General features: G+C 47.9%; 1 protein-coding gene across 3 annotated transcripts in view; it reads right to left on the bottom strand.

Moving 5' to 3' along the window:
* The window catches only part of LOC147111324 (monoglyceride lipase-like), a 72980-nt gene that overhangs the window by 19081 nt on the left and 33836 nt on the right, over positions 1–20063 (bottom strand). For 2 of the 3 annotated variants that reach the window (XM_086002104.1, XM_086002107.1), the window contains 2 exons: positions 13983–14119; positions 7284–7394 (listed from right to left, as the gene is read on the bottom strand). In XM_086002104.1, the coding sequence (XP_085858230.1) occupies positions 7284–7394; positions 13983–14119 (248 nt within the window). The remainder of the gene's footprint in view (positions 1–7283; positions 7395–13982; positions 14120–20063) is intronic. The other variant, XM_086002106.1, reaches the window with a different exon arrangement.

Below are 20063 nucleotides of genomic sequence, written 5' to 3' on the forward strand. Positions count from 1 at the left end.
GACCTTGAAATGAGCTTCCGACCACATATCCGCAGCATAACTAAGATCGCCTATTTCCATTTCCGTAACATAGCCGAACTCCGCCGCTGCCTCACCTCATCCGCTGCTGAAACCCTCATCCATGCCTTTGTTGCCTCTAGACTTGACCATTCCAACACACTCCTGGCTGGCCTCCCACATTCTACCCTCCGTAAACTTCAGGTGATCCAAAACTGCCCCACCCAGCCATCACTGATTCTGCTGCCCGTGTCCTAACTCGCACCAAGCCCCGTTCACCCATTACCCCCTGTGTTCGCTGACCTACATTGGCACCCAGTTAAGCAACGACTCAATTTCAAAATTCCTTGTTTTCAAATCCCTCCATGACCTCGCCCCTCCCTATCTCTGTAATCTCCTTCAGTCCCACAACCACCCCCCCCCCCCGAGACATCTGTGTGCCTCTAATTCTGACCTCTTGAGCATCCCTGTTTAAAATTGCTCAATCATTGATGGCCTTGCCTTCTGCTGTCTAGGCCCTAAGCTCTGTAATTCCCTGCCTAAACCTCTCCACCCCTTTACCTCTCGTTCCTCCTTTCAGACGCTCCTTAAAATCTACCTCTTTGACTAAGCTTTTGGTCACCTGCCCTAAATTCTTCTTCTGTGACTCGGTGTCATTTTTTTGTCTTTTAAAACTCCTTTGAAGCACCTTGGGATGTTTTACTACGTTAAAGGCGCCATATAAATGCAAGTTGTTGTTGTTGTCGATGATGATCAGATAATCTGTTTTTCTAAAAGCTGTTTGTTGAAGGATAAATATGGGCCAGGGCACCAGGGAGAACTCCCCTGCTCCTCTTCGAAATAGTGCCATGGGATCTTTTGCGCCCAACTGAGAGGTCAGATTAATGTCTCAAATGAAAGGCGGCACCTCAGACAGTGCAGCACTCCCCAGTGCTGTATCTGGAGTAGGACTTGAACCTCCTGACTCGGAAGCGAGAGTGCTACCCACTGAGCCACAGCTGACAAAGTTTGGAAATGAAAAGCTGGTTGACGTAATAAAACTAATTACGCACTTGGTTTGAGCATAAAGCAAGGCTTTAATCAACTTGTTTCAGAACATGGAGGTCTAGTTGTACTTCACTAGTTCCTTGTCTTACAAAATGTCCCAGACAAGCTGGGCCCACGCCCGAGTATTTATACTCCTTGGACGGCGCCACCAGCTGGCCGTCCAGCGTTATTTCACGAGTAGTTTCTTGATGATGAGATTTATAACATTGGTATTGATAAAAGTGACCATTGTTGTAAAATTCCACTAATGTCCTTTAGGGAAGCAAACCTGCTGCCCTTGCATCTTGTCTACATGTGACTCCAGTCCCACACCAGCGCGGTTGACTTTTAACTGCCCTCTATAGGTGACTATGAAACCACTGCAAAGAAAACCACATGGACTGCAGCAGTTCAAGAAGAAGGCCCACCACCACCACCACCACCTCAGGGCAACTAGGGATGGGCAATAAATGCCAGCATTGCCCACATCCCAAAAATGAACATGTATTTAAACAAAATGACTGCTGCCTATGTCTACATGCTAACAGTCACCATAGCTCAATGTAATTGATTGTACATGAGCTGCTTTGCGATGCTTTTGCAAGACACAAGGCTTTAGATAAATACTAGTTCTTTTTCTTACATTGAAACAGTGTAATTGGGTTCAAGAGGCGGTTGGATGCGTTCCTTAATCTATCAGAAAGGAAGGGGCCTCTTCCTCTTCCCATTTCTATAAAATTTATTAAGAAACTAAGCATTCAGAAAAACACATGCATGTTGTACATTGTCCACAGCAAACCAACCACTGTTAGTTTTCTCCGATCCTGCAGTAGATGTCAGCAGTATTTGGACAGAATAGCTCGCTGATACTCAGACCTGGGGTTTCCTCCCATAGCCAGGTGGGATGTTGGCGGACGAGGGGCAAAGTGGCAAGGCCGAGCACGGCATTCCTGCCCCGTGCTTGATTTCCCATCTCACCCTCCCTCACCTGCCCCACAGCATAGGGTTGCCAACCCTGCAGGATTGCCCTGGAGTCTCCAGGAATTAAAGACTAATCACCAGGACACTGCTCCGGGCAAAAACCCAGGAGAAAAATCACAGGCGTTAAAAAATTGTTTTTCTTCTTCAAAAAAAATGGAACACTTTTTATTGGGTATAAATATATTGGACATGGTGTGGGGGGGGGGAAATAAGGGCTGCTTGACGGACAATGGGGCATGGAAATTCTTTTAATGGAATGTTCAGAGTGTTTGAAGAGTCTGTGGCAGTAGTTCGTGGAGCAGTGATGGTCTTTGAGTGGAGTCAATGATAATAAGGAAATGGCGGACATGTTGAATAATTACTTTGCGTCAGTATTTACAGTAGAAGAAGAGGATAGCATGCCGGATATCTCAAGGAAACTAATATTGAATCGGGGACAGGGACTCAATAAAATTAAAGTAAGTAAAATAACAGTAATGAAGAAAATAATGGCACTAAAGAGTGACAAATCCCCAGGGCCAGATGGTTTCCATCTCAGGGTTTTAAAGGGAGTAGGTGAGTACATTGCAGATGCCCTAACTATAATCTTCCAAAGTTCTCTAGATTCAGGGAACCGTTCCTTTAGATGAAAATTGCGCATGTCACTCCGCTTTTTAAGAATGGCGAGAGAGGAAAACCAGGGAATTGTAGACCAGTTAGCCGAATATCTGTTGTCAGGAAATTGCCAAAGTCTATAGTTAAGGATAGGGTGACTGAACACCTTGAAAATTTTCAGTTGATCAGAGAGAGGATTTGTGAAAGGTAGGTCATGCCTGACAAACCTGATTGAATTTCTTGAAGAGGTGACTAAAGTAGTGGACAGGGGAATGTCTATGGATGTTATTTATATGGACTTCCAGAAGGCATTTGATAAAGTCCCACAAAAGAGACTGTTATCTAAGATAGAAGCCCACGGAATTGAGGACATATTTATTGACCTGGTTTGGAAATTTGCTGAGTGGCAGGAGACTTAGAGTAGGGATAATGGGTAGGTACTGAAATTGTGTCCCACAGGGATCTGTATTGGGGACTCAACTATTCACAGTATTTATTAACGACTTAGATGGCATAAAAAGTCATATATTCAAATTTGCCGATGACACAAAGATAGGCGGCATTGTAGGATGAAAGCATAAAATTACAAAGGGATATTGATAGATTAAGTGAAGGGGTAAAACTGTTGCAAATGGATTTAAATTTAGGCAAATGTGAGGCCATCCACTTTGGACCTAAAAAGGATAGAACAGGGTACTTTCTAAATGGTGAAAAGTTAAAAACAGAGGAGGTCCAAAGAGACTTGGGGGTCCAGGTACATGGATCATTAAAATGTCATGAACAAGTACAGAAAATAATCAAAAAGGGCTAATGGAATGCTGGCCTTTATATCTAGAGGACTAGAATACAAGGGGGTAGAAGTTATGCTGCAGCTGTACAAAACCCTGGTCAGACCACACCTGGAGTACTGTTAGCAGTTCTTGGCCTTCGTAGCGAGAGGGTTCGAGTACAGGAACAAGGATGTCTTGCTGCAATTGTACAGGGCCTTGGTGAGACCACATCTTGAGTATTGTGCGCAGCTTTGGTCACCTTATCTGAGGAAGGATGTTCTTGCCATGGAGGGAGTGCAGCGAAGATTCACCAGACTGATACCTGGGATGGCAGGAATGACGGATGAGGAGAGATTGGGTCGATTGGGCTTATACTCGCTGGAGTTTAGAAGAATGAGAGGGGATCTCATTGAAACTTATAAAATTCTAACAGGACTAGACAGACTAGATGCAGGAAGGATGTTCCCGATGGTGGGGGAGTCCAGAACCAGGGGTCACAGTCTAAAGATAAGGGGTAAGCCATTTAGGACAGAGATGAGGAGGAATTTCTTCACCCAGAGAGTGGTGAACCTGTGGAATTCTCTACCACAGAAGGCAGTTGAGGCCAATTCATTAAATATATTCAAGAAGGAGTTGGATATATTTCTTAAGGCTAAAGGGATCAAGGGATATGGGGAGAAAGCAGGGACAGGGTACTGAATTTGGATGATCAGCCATGATCTCATTGAATGGCGGAGCAGGCTCGAGGGGCCAAATGGCCTACTCCTGCTCCTATCTTCTATGTTTCTATACACACTTTCAGCGGCTGCTGGCAGCTCCTCTTCCCCGCCACCCCGACCCGATCCTGCCATTAGCTCCTTCCCCTCTGCTTCTGATGGTGGATCTGCTTCTTTGAGGAGCTTTGGCTTTGGGGAGCGAAGGCGGATGCCTGTCCTGGGTCTCTCTGCTGCTATCTAGAGTGATGGGCAGGCCCTGTGAGTTCCAGCTCTCTGTCAGTCTTCCTGGAGACTCGCTACTCAGCCAGAAAGCTGCATTTTTCACTCCAACACGTGTTTTCCCTCCCAAATGTTCACAATCTTGTTGTAAGCCTTTGGAAGCTTCAAGTTACTGGCACAACCTGCCATCAAATTTCCCCCTTTTTATTTGTCCTGTGACTGCCCGAATGCTGGTAAGTAGAATTGCTGAAGTTGCACCGGCAGGGTCGTGTGGGGGGTGGGGTTGGGGGGGAAAGCTGCCAGCAGCCACTGAAAGAGTGTATGGACACGGAGCAGGGGGGTAGGAAAGGACGCCCCCCCCCTCACTGTCCGCACACGCTCCCCTTGATGGCTGGTGAGGTCAGTGCACGCAGGTCTGCGCGAAGTGGCAGCGGGTTTGGTGAAAGATGGGGCTTTTGTGGAATGGGGAATTCTTTAGCCAGTTTGAGAGCAGTTTGAAATGAAACAGGAATTGAGACTAAATGAACAGAGCTGAAGGCTGGTGTGTGGGAGGGGGATTTTTTTAACAAATTGTAGTTGTTTCTCGTTGTCAAAAACTTCATTTGGAAACTTTCAAAGTCACAATGTATTTACAGCACCGAAACAGGCCATTCGGCCCTACTGCTCCGTGCCGGTATTTATGCTGCACACCAGCCTCCTCCTGCCCCCTCTTCATTTTGCCCCATCAACATATCCTTCTATTCCTTTCTCCCTCCTGTGTTTATCCAGCTTCCCCTTGAATGCATCTCTGCTATTCGACTCAACCACTCCCTGCTAGCGAGTTGCCTTCCAAACCTTTGGCAGCACCTCCCAAACCCACGAGCTCCACCACCTAGCAGGACAAGAATAGCAGGTGCATGGGTACACCGTCACCTCCAGGTTCCACTCCAAGCCACGTAACCCATCCCAACCGTCGCCGCTGGGTTAAAGTCCTGGAAATCCCGTGTGTCATGAATCTTATCATTCATGTAGAAATGACTCATGAGATAACACTGGGCGGCCAGCTGGTGGCGCCGTCCAAGGAAAGTATAAATACTCGGGCGTGGGCCCAGCTTGCTCAGGAAGTTTTTGATACCAGGAACTAGTGATGTAACTAGAATCTCATGGTTGTGAAACAATTGATTAAAGCCTTGTTTTATACTCAAACCAAGTGCTTAGTAGTTTTATTACATTACCGTGTTTGACAAATTTACGAGAGTTCTCTGAGGATGTAACGAGCAGGGTGGATAAAGGGGAACCAGTAGATGTAGTGTATTTGGATTTCCAGAAGGTATTCGATAAGATACCACATAAAAGGTTACTGCACAACATAAGAGCTCACGGGTACGGGGGTAACATATTAACATGGATAGAGGATTGGCTAACTAACAGAAAGCAGAGAGCCGGGATAAATGGGTCATTTTCCGGTTGGCAAACAGTAACTAGTGGGGTGCCACAGGGATCAGTGCTGGGGCCTCAACTATTTACAATCTATATTAATGACTTGGATGAAGGGACCGAGTGTTCTGTTGCCAAATTTGCTGATGATACAAAGATAGGTGGGAAAGCAAGTTGTGAGGTGGACACAGAGTCTGCAAAGGGATATAGAGAGGTTAAGTGAGTGGGCAAAAATTTGGCAGATGGAGTATAATGTGGAAAAATGTGAGGTTATCCACTTTGGTAGGAAGAATTAAAAAAATTATTTAAATGGAGAGAGACTACAAAATGCTGCGGTACAGAGGGATCTGGGGTCCTCGTATATGAAACACAAAAAGTTAGCATGCAGGTACAGCAAGTAATTAGGAAGGCAAATGGAATGTTGGTCCTTATTGCAAGGGGGGTGGAGTACAAAAGTACAGAAGTCCTGCTACAACAGTACAGGGCATAGGTGAGACCACACCTGGAGTACTGCGTACAGTTTTAGTCTCCTTATTTAAGGAGAGATTTACTTGCATTGGAGGCAGTTCAGAGAAGGTTCACTCGGTTGATTCCGGAGATGAAAGGGTTGTCTTATGAAGAAAGGTTGAGCAGGTTGGGCCTATACTCATTGGAGTTTAGAAGAATGAGAGGGGATCTTATTGAAACATATAAGATTCTAAGGGGGCTTGACTGAGTGGATGCAGGGAAGATGTTTCCCCTCGTGGGGGAATCTAGAACTAGGGGGCATAGTTTCAGGATAAGGAGTCGCCCATTTAAAATGGAGATGAGGAGGAATTTCTTCTCTGAGGGTCGTGAATCTTTGGAATTCTCTACCCCAGAGAGCTGTGGAGGCGGAGTCATTGAATATATTCAAGGCAGAGATAGACAGATATTTGAGCTACAGGGGAGTCAAGGTTTATGGGGAGCGAGTGGGAAAGTGGAGTTGAGGCCAAGATCAGATCAGCCATGATCTTATCGAATGGCGGGGCAGGCTCGAGGGGCCAAATGACCTACTCCTGCTCTTATTTCTTATGTTCTAAGGTGGGAAGCACCTTCACCGCACGGGACTGTAGCGGCTCAAGAAGAAGGCCCAACAGCAACGTTCTCGAGGGTATCTAGGGGATGGACAGTGAATGCTGGCTTTGCCAGCAGTGCCCACATCCTGAGAATGAATTGTGAAAAACTTGTCGTGCCGCAGCTGCTGGCACAAAAACCACGAACAGAGACACTCGGCAACAGGGGAGCCAGCTTTTGTAAGGTAAATACAGTAACATTGTCAAACAGCGGGAAAGTGTCATGTGAACGGGCGAGGGAAGTTCCGCCCCCCCGGCGCAGAGAAGGAAAATCCGCCCATTGCCACGTGAAGAGCGGTCGCTTGTCCCGGGTTCCTTTTGGGTGCCGGTGGGAACGGAATACCACCAATAATTGGGGGCCTTCGGGAACGGGGAATTGGAATTGGTGAAAACTGTGGCGGGGCGGTTGGGGGGAACTAATTATTTTCGTGAAGTGTTCCGGGCGTTTGAAGAGTCTGCTGTGCTTTTACCTTCAGAGGTGTTGCTGACTCGGGATTCATTAACACCAAGGGTGCTATAAAGATCGCCCCAGTAATTTCGTCTGGTCTCTCGTTTATTATATAGATTGCTATCAATCCTCCCTGAAATGCAAGAGGAGACAGAGTTGTGATAAAACACAGTTAGGCAAAGCTCAGGTGGCCACATGATAGATCAGTGGGCGAAGGTACTACTCAATGTAGTGCAAGGCCACACAGGTCGGAAGGACCCAGCTGTGACTCATGGTCCGTGCTGGGACAATCTCGGCCAGGGCAGCAACTTGACTCAGTGGCGGGTGGAATTGCCCTGGGGCGGCTGCGCGATTGGGGCGATAGCGCTCCGGCAGCCTGTTTTAACACCAGGCCCGATTAGCTTCTCCCCAGTGACACCTTTCATTTATATAGCGCCTTTAACGTAGTAAAACATGAGCATAATCTGACAAAACTTGACACCGAGCATCATCATAAGGATATATTGGGACAGGTGACCAAAAGCTTGGTCAGAGGTGGGTTTTAGGGAGAGGCAGAGATGCGGAAAGGTTTAAGGAGGGAATTCCAGAGCTTGGGGCCGAGACAGCTGAAGCCACGGCTGCCAGTTAATGCGGTATTAGTAAAGAAAATAGTACTGGAGAAATTAATGGAACTGAAAGCCAGTAAATCTCCTGGACCTGATGGCCTACATCCTAGGGTTTTGAAAGAGGTGGCTATAGAGATAATGGATGCATTGGTTGTCATTTTCCAAAATTCCATAGATTCTGGAACAGTTCTCACGGATTGGAAGGTAGCAAATGTAACCCCACTATTTAAGAAAGGAAGGAGAGGGAAAACGGGGAACTACAGACCAGTTAGCCTGACCTCAGTCGTAGGGAAAATGCTAGAATCTATTATTAAGGATGTGGCAACAGGACACTTAGAAAATAATAATAGGATTGGGCAGAGACAGTACGGATTTATGAAAGGGAAATCGTGTTTGACAAATCTGTACAAATGTTTTGAGGTTGTAACTAACAGAATAGATAAGGGGGAACCAGTGGATGTGGTATATTTGGATTTTCAGAAGGCATTCGATAAGGTGCCACACAAGAGGTTATTAAACAAAATTAGGACTCATGGCATTGGGGGTAATATACCAGCATGGATTGAGGATTGGTTAACTGACAGGAAACAGAGAGTAGGAATAAACGGGTCATTTTCGGGTTGGCAGGCTGTAACTAGTGGGGTACCGTAAGGATCAGTGCTTGGGTCTCAGCTATTTACAATCTACATCAATGATTTGGATGAGGGGAACAAGTGTAATATATCCAAAGCTGGGTGGGAATGCAAGTTGTGAGGAGGATGCAAGGAGGCTTCAAGGGGATATAGACAGACTAAGTGAGTGGGCAAGAGCATGGCAAATGGAATATAATGTGGAGAAATGTGAAGTTATCCACTTGGGTAGGAAAAATAGAAAAGCAGAGTATTTTTTAAATGGTGAGAGATTGGGAAATGTTGGTGTTCAGAGGGACCTGGGTGTCCTTGTACACGAATCACTGAAAGTTAACATGCAGGTACAACAAGCAATTAGGAAAGCAAATGGTATGTTGGCCTTTATTACAAGTGGATTTGAGTATAAGAGTAAAGTTGTCTTACTGGTAAGACCACAGCTGGAGTATTGTGTACAGTTTTGGTCTCCTTACCTAAGGAAGGATATACTTGCCATAGAGGGAGTGCATCGAAGGTTCACCAGACTGGTTCCTGGGGTGGGGGGGTTGTCCTATGAGGAGAGATTGAGTAGACTAGGCCTATATTCTCTAGAGTTTAGAAGAATGAGAGGTGATCTCATTGAAACATACAACATTCTTACAGGGCTTAACAGGGTAGATGCAGGGAGGATGTTTCCCCTGGCTGGGGAGTCTAGAACCAGGGATCACAGTCTCAAAATAAGGGGTCGAACATTTAGGACTGAGATGAGGAAAAATTTCTTCACTCAGAGGGTGGTGAATCTTTGGAATTCTCTACCCCATAGGGCTGTGGCGGCTCAGTCGTTGAGTATATTCAAGACAGAGAGCGATAGATTTTTGAATATTAAGGGGATTCAAGGGATATGGAGATAGTTCAGGAAAGCAGAGAGGAGGTAGAAGATCAGCCATGATCTTATTGAATGGCGGAGCAGGCTCAAGGGGCCGAATGGCCGACTCCTGCTCCTAATTCTTATGTTCTTATGCCAATGGTGGAGCGAAGGAAGTGGGGCTGGACAAAACGCCACAGTTGGAGGAGCGCAGCGTTCTCGGAGGGTTGGAGGGCTGGAGGAGGTTACAGTGATAGGGACTTAAGTTAAGGGAAGGAAATCTGCCGTCCTGACCCGGTCTGGCCGACATGTGACTCCACAGCAATGTGGTTGACTGTTCACTGCCCTCTACCACTCAGTTATATTCAAGAAGGCGACTCGCCACCAACTTCTCATTGGCAATTAGGGATGGGCAATAAATGCTGGCAGTGTCAGTGATACCCACAACCCGTGAATGAATGAAAAATATCCAACGTCTCGCAGCGTTTGCTGGTGCCAAAAATAAAATGGTTTCCCCGTTTGGTACCCGTGCCAGCTTATAATGGAGCAATGACTGCACTGTTGGAGGTGCCATTAATGCCCGGTTCAGATGGGCGTTGAAGACCCTGTGGCAGTATTTGAAGATGAGCAGCGAGTGTCCTGGCCAACGTTCCTCCCGCAAATCGACGAGACCGGAAAAGAAATAAAAATACAGGTCACCCGGTCCCCACGGCTGCTGGTGGGATCCTGCTGTGCACAACACAGTGCTGGTGGGATCCTGCTATGCACAACATGGCTGCCTCATCTGCCTACATACCAAACAGTCGCTGCACTTCAAAGTCATCCACGGTGCATCAAACACTTTGCAAAATTTGCGAGGGACTGGTAAGGCACGATATAAATGCACGTCTTAAAGTTTTTGGCAGAAGGAATTAGATCTTCACTCGTCTCCTTCCCTCCCTCAAGCCACTTTCCCTTTTAAGGATTACATAGAATTTACTGGACAGAAGCAGGCCATTTCATCCAACAGGTCCATGCTAATGTTTAAGCTCCACACGAGCCTCCTCCCACCCCCTTCTTCATCTCAACCCTACCAGCATAATGCCCAAAAAATAGAGCGTCAATTTCATGAGAATTAACAGGCTGATTGATAGGACAGTGTAGAGGGAGTTTACTCTGTATATAACCCGTGCTGTACCTGCCCTGGGAGTGTTTGATGGGACAGTGTAGAGGGAGCTTTACTCTGTATCTAACCCGTGCTGTACCTGCCCTGGGAGTGTTTGGTGGGACAGTGTAGAGGGAGTTTACTCTGTATCTAACCCGTGCTGTACCTGCCCTGGGAGTGTTTGATGGAACAGTGTAGAGGGAGCTTTACTCTGTATCTAACCCGTGCTGTACCTGCCCTGGGAGTGTTTGATGGAACAGTGTAGAGGGAGCTTTACTCTGTATCTAACCTGTGCTGTACCTGCCCTGGGAGTGTTTGGTGGGACAGTGTAGAGGGAGCTTTACTCTGTATCTAACCCGTGCTGTACCTGCCCTGGGAGTGTTTGATGGGACAGTGTAGAGGGGGCTTTACTCTGTATCTAACCCGTGCTGTACCAGCCCTGGGAGTGTTTGATGGGACAGTGTAGAGGGAGCTTTACTCTGTATCTAACCTGTGCTGTACCTGCCCTGGGAGTGTTTGGTGGGACAGTGTAGAGGGAGCTTTACTCTGTATCTAACCCGTGCTGTACCTGCCCTGGGCGTGTTTGATGGGACAGTGTAGAGGGAGCTTTACTCTGTATCTAACCCATGCTGTACCTGCCCTGGGAGTGATCAAAACAATTAACAGTCGGATCTTGAGTGTGAATTGAAAGTGGAATGTGGGTGGATTCTGGGAATAAAACTAATTCTTCTCTCCCAAGGAACGTTGTTGACTCTCCATCGCTCAGTTCTTACTGATCCTATCCGACTGTATCCTGTCAGTAATTGGGATCCCTGCCGAGTCTGCATTGTATAGTTTTACATTGATTTTTCTTTCCCCTGAGACTAACTGTTGCTCTTCAACACGGACGAGCCGGGCATTTCAAACAGAACTCCAGCCACTTCAGCCGATTTTATACTGCCCGCATTCTGAAGCCTCTCTGTCTTGGGAAAGTGATCCCTGTGCGACACTCTCCCCCCGTTCCCTTTCAGTCAGGCACTAGTCCCGCTGGCCTCCACTTGCACTCCTTGTGCGGACCCCAGTTTGAAATCCTAGGGCTCACATCAGCGATTCTCGCTAACTGTTTGTCGAAAGGGCCACCATCCCAAACCAGCATCTCGCTCCAGGGTCACTGCCAGTAATGATGCACGGGTCTGTGTCAGCAATTCCTCCGCGCAGCGAGCCCTTGATCTTAACCCTGTGTCAGCGAGTTAAAGAAAGAAAGACTTGCATTTATATAGCACCTTTTGACACCCTCAGGAATTCCCAAAGTACTTTACAGCAAATGAAATACTTTTGAAGTGTAGTCACCGTTGCACCACAGGGAAACGTGGCAGCAAATTTGCACACAGCAAGCACCCACAAACAGCAATGTGATAATGACCACATAATCTGTTTTTTAGTGATGTTGGTTGAGGGATAAATATTGGCCCAGGACACCAGGGAGAACTCCTCTGCTCTTCTTCAAAATAGTGCCATGGGATCTTTTATGTCCACCTGAGAGAACCTTGGTTTGTTTTTATATTTGTTCATGGGAGGTGGGCGTCACTGGCAAGGCCAGTATTTATTGCCCATCCCTAGTTGCCCTTGAGAAGGTGGTGGTGAGTCGCCTTCTTGAACCGTTACAGTCCGTGTGGTGAAGGTGCGCCCACAGTGCTTTTGGGGAGGGAGTTCCAGGATTTTGACCCAGTGACGATGAAGGAACGGTCCGATATATTTCTAAGTCAGGATGGTGTGTGACTTGGAGGTGGTGGTGTTTCCATGTGCCTGCTGCCCTTGTCCTTCTAGGTGGTAGAGGTCGCGGGTTTGGAAGGTGCTGCTGAAGAAGCCTTGGCAAGTTGTTGCAATGCATCTTGTAGATGGTACACACTGCAGCCACGGTGCGCCGGTGTTGGAGAGAGTGAATGTTTAAGGTGGTGAATGGGGTGTCAATCAAGCGGGCTGCTTTGTCTTGGATGGTGTCGAGCTTCTTGAGTGTTGTTGGAGCTGCACTCGTCCAGGCAAGTGGAGAATATTCCATCACACTCCTGACTTGTGCCTTGTAGATGGTGGAAAGGCTTTGGGGAGTCAGGAGGTGAGACACTCGCCGGAGAATACCCAGCCTCTGACCTGCTCTTGTTGCCACAGTATTTATGTGGTTGGTCCAGTTAAGTTTCTGGTCAATGGTGACCACTCGCTGTCTCCCACCCCCCTCCCCTCAGGATATTGATGGTGGGGGATTCGGCGATGGTAATTCCATTGAATGTCAAGGGGCGGTGGTTAGATGCTCGTTTGTTGGAGATAGTCATTGCCTGGCACTTGTGTGGTGCGAATGTTACCTGCCACTTATCAGCCCAAGCCTGAATGTCATCCATGTCTTGCTGCATGTGGGCATGGACTGCTTCATTATCTGAGGAGTTGCGAATGGCACTGAACACTGTGCAGTCATCAGCGAACATCCCCACTTCTGACCTTATGATGGAGGGAAGGTCATTGATGAAGCAGCTGAAGATGGTTGGGCCTAGGACACTGTCCTGAGGAACTTCTGCAGCAATGCCCTGGGGCTGTGATGATTGACCTCCAACTACCACAACCATCTTCCTTTGTGCTAGGTATGACTCCAGCCCCCCTTCACCCCCCCTCCCCCTCCCTCCCCCACCCCCCCCCATCTGCCCATCCCAGAAAAAGAAAATCAGACAGATGATTTGTTCCTTGGGGCAGGACGGGCAGGAAGCCAAAGAGGTGCTCTTGCACATCAGCGAGCACTACAGTAACACGCTGCTTTTAATACTGCAGTGTCTACGTAATGGAACTTCCCGAGGTGGTTTGCAGAGGGAAGTGATTGACACCCAGCAGGAAGCAGAAGAGAGGTTCAGGGAAATGGCCAGAAACAAAGTCAGACTAGGTCATTAATGAGCAGGGATTTGATGTGGGCGGGCAGGGGGAGGTGTGTGGGTAGGTCAGGATGAAGAGGTGGTGAGGTGAAGGGATCTGGAAAGAGACTCTAGGAGCTGAATTTTAACACCCAAAAACAGGTGGGTTGGAGTCGGGTCAGATGTTAAAATTTTAAAAATCTGAAACCTGACTCCAACCCGCCCACCTCCGGGTTTAACGGAGGCGGGACAAGGGCCGAGCAGCCAACCCGCTCCCAGGATGCGGGTTGGCAATTTAAATATTTTAGTGAGGCTGGCAGCCTCTGATTTAACCTTATCTGCAGGTTTTATAGTGGTTGGCCGAGTTTCCCCCCCTCCGACCTATGTAACCCGCCCCTGTTGATATCCAGACCAAGGAATGTGGAGGCTGATGGCGGAGTGGAGGGAGGGGGGCAGGAGCGAGCAGAGGGAATAAACCCGACGAGCATAGGTTACAAGGCGTGATGCAGTAGAGCTGCTAATGGAGCACTGGAGACAACCTTCAAGCGGGTTATTTACCTGCCCTCTTGGTCATATAGATAGTGATATAAAGGTGATAAAATAATTCAAATTTTTACCAATGGGTCACTTACCATGGACACTGAAAATAAGTAAAGCTTTAGGTTTGGGTACCTTCTCCTTATCATGTCAATGTGCTGCAGGCAGTCCCGGACATATATTTTAAAGTCAGACACCATCATGCGCTTGCCTTCACTCTGCCCATGGCCAACTGCGTAAGGAAGGAAAAAAATAGAATGGCTTAGAGGTATTAAACAATTGGGCGGAGAGATCCCTCAAAGGCTCGGTGAGCAGGACAGTGCTCAGGTCACTCTTCCGAGCTGGGCTAGTGTGGAGGGAGCCGCTGCCATGAGCCTTTGCGCTCCCGTGTTCAGGAGGAGCCGATCAGCTAGGGTTACCTCTCCTGATCGCTATCAGTGATCCCCTGCCCCACCACTGAAAGTGTGAAACATAGAAGATAGGAGCAGGAGTAGGTCATTCGGCCCCTCGAGCCTGCTCCACCATTCAATGCGATCATGGCTGATCATCCAAACTCAGTACCCTGTCCCTGCTTTCTCCACATATCCCTTGATCCCTTTAGCCTCAAGAAATATATCCAACTCCTTCTTGAATATATTTAATGAATTGGCCTCAACTGTCTTTTGTGGTAGAGAATTCCACAGGTTCACCACTCTCTGGGTGAAGAAATTCCTCCTCATTTCTGTCCTAAATGGCTTACCCCTTATCCTTAGACTGTGACCCCTGGTGCAGGACTCTCCGACCATCGGGAACAGCCTTCCTGCATCTAGTCTGTCCAGTCCTGTCAGAATTTTATAAGTTTCAACGAGATCCCCTCTCATTCTTCTAAACTCTAGCGAATATAAGCCTAATCGACCCAATCTCTCTTCATACGTCATTCCTGCCATCCCAGGTATCAGCCTGGTGAATCTTCGCTGCACTCCCTCCATGGCAAGAACATCCTTCCTCAGATAAGGCGACCAAAACTGCACACAATACTCAAGGTGTGGTCTCACCAAGGCCCTGTACAACTGCAGCAAGACATCCTTGTTCCTGTACTCAAACCCTCTCGCTACGAAGGCCAACATACCATTTGCCTTCTTAACCGCCTGCTGCACCTGCATGCTTACCTTCAGTGACTGGTGCACAAGGACACCCAGGTCTCGTTGCACTTCCCCTTCTCCCAATCTATTGCCGTTCAGATAATCTGCCTTTCTGTTTCTGCCACCAAAGTGGATAACCTCGCATTTATCCACATTATACTGCATCTGCCATGCTTCTGCCCAATCGTCCAACCTGTCCAAATCGTACTGGGGTTTCTCTGCATCCTCCTCACAGCACACACACCCACCCAGCTTTGTGTCGTCTGCAAACTTGGAGATATTACATCTAGTTCCCTCGTCTAGTGAGTGTGAGGATATCGGGGAGACAAACTTCTGCTTATACAGCGCCTCATCGTATCTCTGACTAACGTCTTAAAGTGCTTCACGTACGGACAATGACTCTAAGCATGGGAAACTATCGTAATATAAAGAAAGGATTATATGCATTTCTATGGCGCCTTTCCGACCTTAAGACGTCCAAAGCACTTTAGAGCCAAGGAAGTATTTTTTGAAGTGTAGTCACTTAGCAAAATCCGTCAGCCCGTTTGCATGCAGCTAGCTCCCACAAACAGCAATGTGATAATGTCCAGATAATTTGCTTTTTAGTGATGTTGGTTAAGGGATAAATATTGGCCCAGGACACCGGGGAGAACACCCTTGCTCTTCTTCGAAATAGAGCCAAGGCAGCTGAAGGCACAGCGATGGTGGAGCAATGAAAATCGGGGATGTGCAAGAGGTCAGAATTGTGAGAGTGCAGAGATCTCGGGGGGTTGTAGGGCTGGAGGAGGTTACAGAGATAGGGAGGGGCGAGGCCATGGAGGCATTTGAAAACAAGGAAGAGAATTTTTTAATTGAGGCGCTGCTGGATCGGGAGCCAATGTAGGTCAGCGAGCACAGGGGGTGGGGGGTGGGGGGTGAACGGGACTGGGTGTGAGTTAGGACACGGGGCAGTGAGCACAGGGGGTGATGGGTGAACGGGACTGGGTGTGAGTTAGGACATGGGGCAGTGAGCACAGGGGGTGATGGGTGAACGGGACTGGGTGTGAGTTAGGACACGGCAGTGAGCACAGGGGGTGATGGGTGAACGGGACTGGGTGTGAGTTAGGACACGGGGCAGCGAGCACGGGGTGGGGGGTGAACGGGACTGGGTGTGAGTTAGGACACGGGGCAGTGCGCACAGGGGGTGATGGGTGAACGGGACTGGGTGTGAGTTAGGACACGGGGCAGTGAGCACAGGGGGTGATGGGTGAACGGGACTGGGTGTGAGTTAGGACACAGGGCAGTGAGCACAGGGGGTGATGGGTGAACGGGACTGGGTGTGAGCTAGGACACGGGGCAGTGAGCACAGGGGGTGATGGGTGAACGGGACTGGGTGTGAGTTAGGACACGGGAAGCAGAGTCAGTGCTGGCAGGATGGGGTGGGTGGGCGGGAGAATGGCCAGGTATGTTGCCCCAGTTGCCTGCTCACCCCCATCCTCTTGGCCAACCCTGGGGACTGGCAGGTGAAAGGTTGTGGCAACCCCTGGCTAGTGGCAGTCAGCGCCTTCGAGGAGTCGGCGGCAGAGAATAAAGAGAGCGGGACCCGGGGTCAGCGCGGACCCGTGAGGAGTCGGCGGCAGAGAATAAAGAGAGCGGGACCCGGGGTCAGCGCAGACCTGCGAGGAGTCGGCGGCAGAGAATAAAGAGAGCGAGACCCGGGGACAGCGCGGACCTGTGAGGAGTCAGCGGCAGAGAATAAAGAGAGCGGGATCCGGGGTCAGCGCGGACCTGCGAGGAGTCAGCGGCAGAGAATAAAGGGAGCGGGACCCGGGGTCAGCGCGGACCTGTGAGGAGTCGGCGGAAGAGAATAAAGAGAGCGGGACCCGGAGCTAGCACAGACCTGCGAGGAATCAGCGGCAGAGAATAAAGAGAGCGGGACCCGGGGTCAGCGCGGACCCGCGAGGAGTCAGCGGCAGAGAATAAAGAGAGCGGGACCCGGGGTCAGCGTGGACCCGCGAGGAATCGGCGGCAGAGAATAAAGAGAGCGGGACCCGGGGTCAGCGCGGACCCGTGAGGAGTCAGCGGCAGAGAATAAAGAGAGCGGGACCCGGGGTCAGCGCGGACCTGTGGCGGGGGCGGAAATCAAAGTGTGACATCACAGGAAGCAGATAAGTGATTGGTTGGTGAGTATTTCTCTTTCTAAACTTGGGCATTGGTTTAAATTAGGAGCCAGGATTAAATATTAAACTTAGATAATTGATATTTCAAAACTTGAAAGCCTAATTAATTAAATAAAATATAAAAGTGATGGCAGGGCAGGCAATGTGTGGCAGTTGTTGCATGTGGGAGCTGGTGGACGCCAGTGTGATCCACAGCGACCACATCTGCAGTAAGTGTTGGCGGTTCGAGGAGCTTCGGCTCAGTGTTGAGGAGCTGGAGTCCGAGCTTCAGACACTGCGATACATCGGGGAGGGGGAGAGCAGGGACTGCAGGGAGGATGAGCAAACTGACCACAGCACCGTGGTACAGGGGGCCATTCAAGTTGGGGGAGTAAAATGAAATGTAGTAGTGATAGAGGATAGATACTGTTCTCTGCAGCCGAGAACGTGAGTCCCGAAGGCTGTGTTGCCTGCCCGGTGCCAGGGTAAGGGACATCTCCTCTGGGCTGGAGAGCAACTTGGAGTGGGAGGGGAAAGATCCAGTTGTCGTGGTCCACGTAGGTACCAATGACATAGGTAGAACAGGGAAAGAGGTTCTGCTGAGGGGGTATGAGCAGCTAGGGGCTAAATTAAGAAGCAGAACCAATTACTACCTGAGCCACGAGAAAATTTGCATAGGGTAAATAAGATCAGAGAGATGAACGTGTGGCTCAAAGACTGGTGTGGGAGAAATGGGTTTTGATTTGTGGGGCACTGGCATCAGTACTGGGGTAAGAGGGAGCTGTTCCGTTGGGACGGGCTTCACTTGAACCATGCTGCGACTATTGTCCTGGCGAATCGAATAACTAGGGCTGCAGAGAGGGCTTTAAACTAAATAGTGGGGGGCAGGGCTCAGGTGAGCGGGAATTTAAAAAGTCAAAGAGAAAGGAGAAGGCAATAGAGCAGGGTAGCAATGGGGGTAATGGTAACCAGAGTGTGACAGGAAGGGACAGAACGTATAAAAATAAGAGTGCATCAGAAAGTGGGGTCAAAGCATGGAAAAATAGTAAAGAGGCAAAATTAAAAGCTCTTTATCTGAATGCACACAGCATTCGTAACAAGATAGATGAGTTGACGGCACAAATAGATATAAATGGGTATGATCTGATCGCCATTACAGAGACGTGGTTGCAAGGCTGGAAACTGAATATTCAGGGGTATTTGACATTTTGGAAGGATAGACAGAAAGGAAAAGGAGGTGGGGTAGCTCTGTTAATGAAGGATGTGATCAGTGCAATAGTGAGAAATGACATTGGCTCAGAGGAGCAAGATGTAGAATCAGTTTGGATGAAGATAAGAAATAGTAAGGGAAAGAAGTCACTGGTGGGTGTAGTTTATAGGCCCCCTAACAGTAGCTACACTGTTGGACAGAGTATAAATCAAGAAATAATGGAGGCTTGTAAGAAAGGTACAGCAATAATCATGGGCGATTTTAATCTTCATATTGATTGGACAAATCAAATTGGCCAAGGTAGCCTCGAGGAAGAGTTCATAGAATGTATCTGGGATGGTTTCCTTGAACAATACGTTGTGGAACCAACCAGGGAGCAGGCTATCTTAGAACTGGTACTGTGTAATGAGACAGGATTAATAAATGATTGCATAGTAAAGGATCCTCTAGGAAAGAGTGATCATAGCATGGTTGAATTTCAAATTCAATTGGAGGGTGAGAAAGTTGAGTCTCAACCCAGTGTCCTGATCTTAAATAAAGGCAATTACAAAGGTATGAAAGCAGATTTGGCTAAAGTGGACAGGAAAAGTAGATTCAAGGGTAAGATGGTTGATAAGCAATGGCAGACATTTAAGGAGATATTTCATAACTCTCAACAAAAATATATTCCAGTGAGAAGGAAAGACTTTAAGAGGAGGGAGAACCATCCGTGGCTAACTAAGGAAGTAAAGGATGGAATCAAATTGAAAACAAAGGCATACAATGTTGCCAAGATTAGAGGAAGGCCAGAGGTTTGGGAAATTTTTAAAAACCAGCAAAGGATGACTAAAAAAATAATAAAGAGAGAGAAGATGGATTATGAGAGTAAACTAGCAAGAAATATAAAAACAGATAGCAAGAGCTTCTACAGGTATATAAAAAGGAAGTGAGTAGCTAAAGTAAGCATTGGTCCCTTAGAGGATGAGACTGGGGAATTAATAATGGGGAACAGGGAAATGGCAGAGACTTTGAACAAATATCTTGTATCAGTCTTTTCGGTAGAAGACACTAAAACCATCCCAATAATACATAATCAAGGGGCTATAGGGAGGGGGAACTTAAAACAATCACTATCACTAAAGAAAAAGTACTTGGTAAAATAATGGGACTAAAGGTGGACAAGTCCCCTGGACCTGATGGCCTGCATCCTAGGGTCTTAAAAGAAGTTGCTGCAGAGATAGTGGATGCATTGGTTGCAATCTACCAAAATTCCCTGGATTCTGGAGAGGTCCCAGCGGATTGGAAAACTGCAAATGTAACACCCCTATTTAAGAAGGGAGGGAGACAGAAAGCAGGAAACTATAGACCAGTTAGCCTAACATCTGTCATTGGGAAAATGTTGGAGTCCATTATTAAGGAAACAGTAGCAGGACATTTAGAAAATCATAATACAGTCAAGCAGAGTCAGCATGGTTTTATGAAAGGGAAATCATGTTTGACAAATTTGCTGGAGTTCTTTGAGGATGTAACGAGTAGGTTGGATAAAGGGGAACCAGTAGATGTGGTGTATTTGGATTTCCAGAAGGCATTTGATAAGGTGCTACATAAAAGGTTACTGCACAAGATAAGAGCTCATGGAATTGGGGGTAATATATTAGCATGGATAGAGGATTGGCTAACTAACAGGAAACAGAGAGTCAGGATAAATGGGTCATTTTCCGGTTGGCA

The sequence above is a fragment of the Somniosus microcephalus genome, chromosome 11, assembly GCF_052327205.1.
Source record: "Somniosus microcephalus isolate GS21.2 chromosome 11, FLI_Smic_1.0, whole genome shotgun sequence".
NCBI classification, from domain to species: Eukaryota; Metazoa; Chordata; class Chondrichthyes; order Squaliformes; family Somniosidae; genus Somniosus; species Somniosus microcephalus.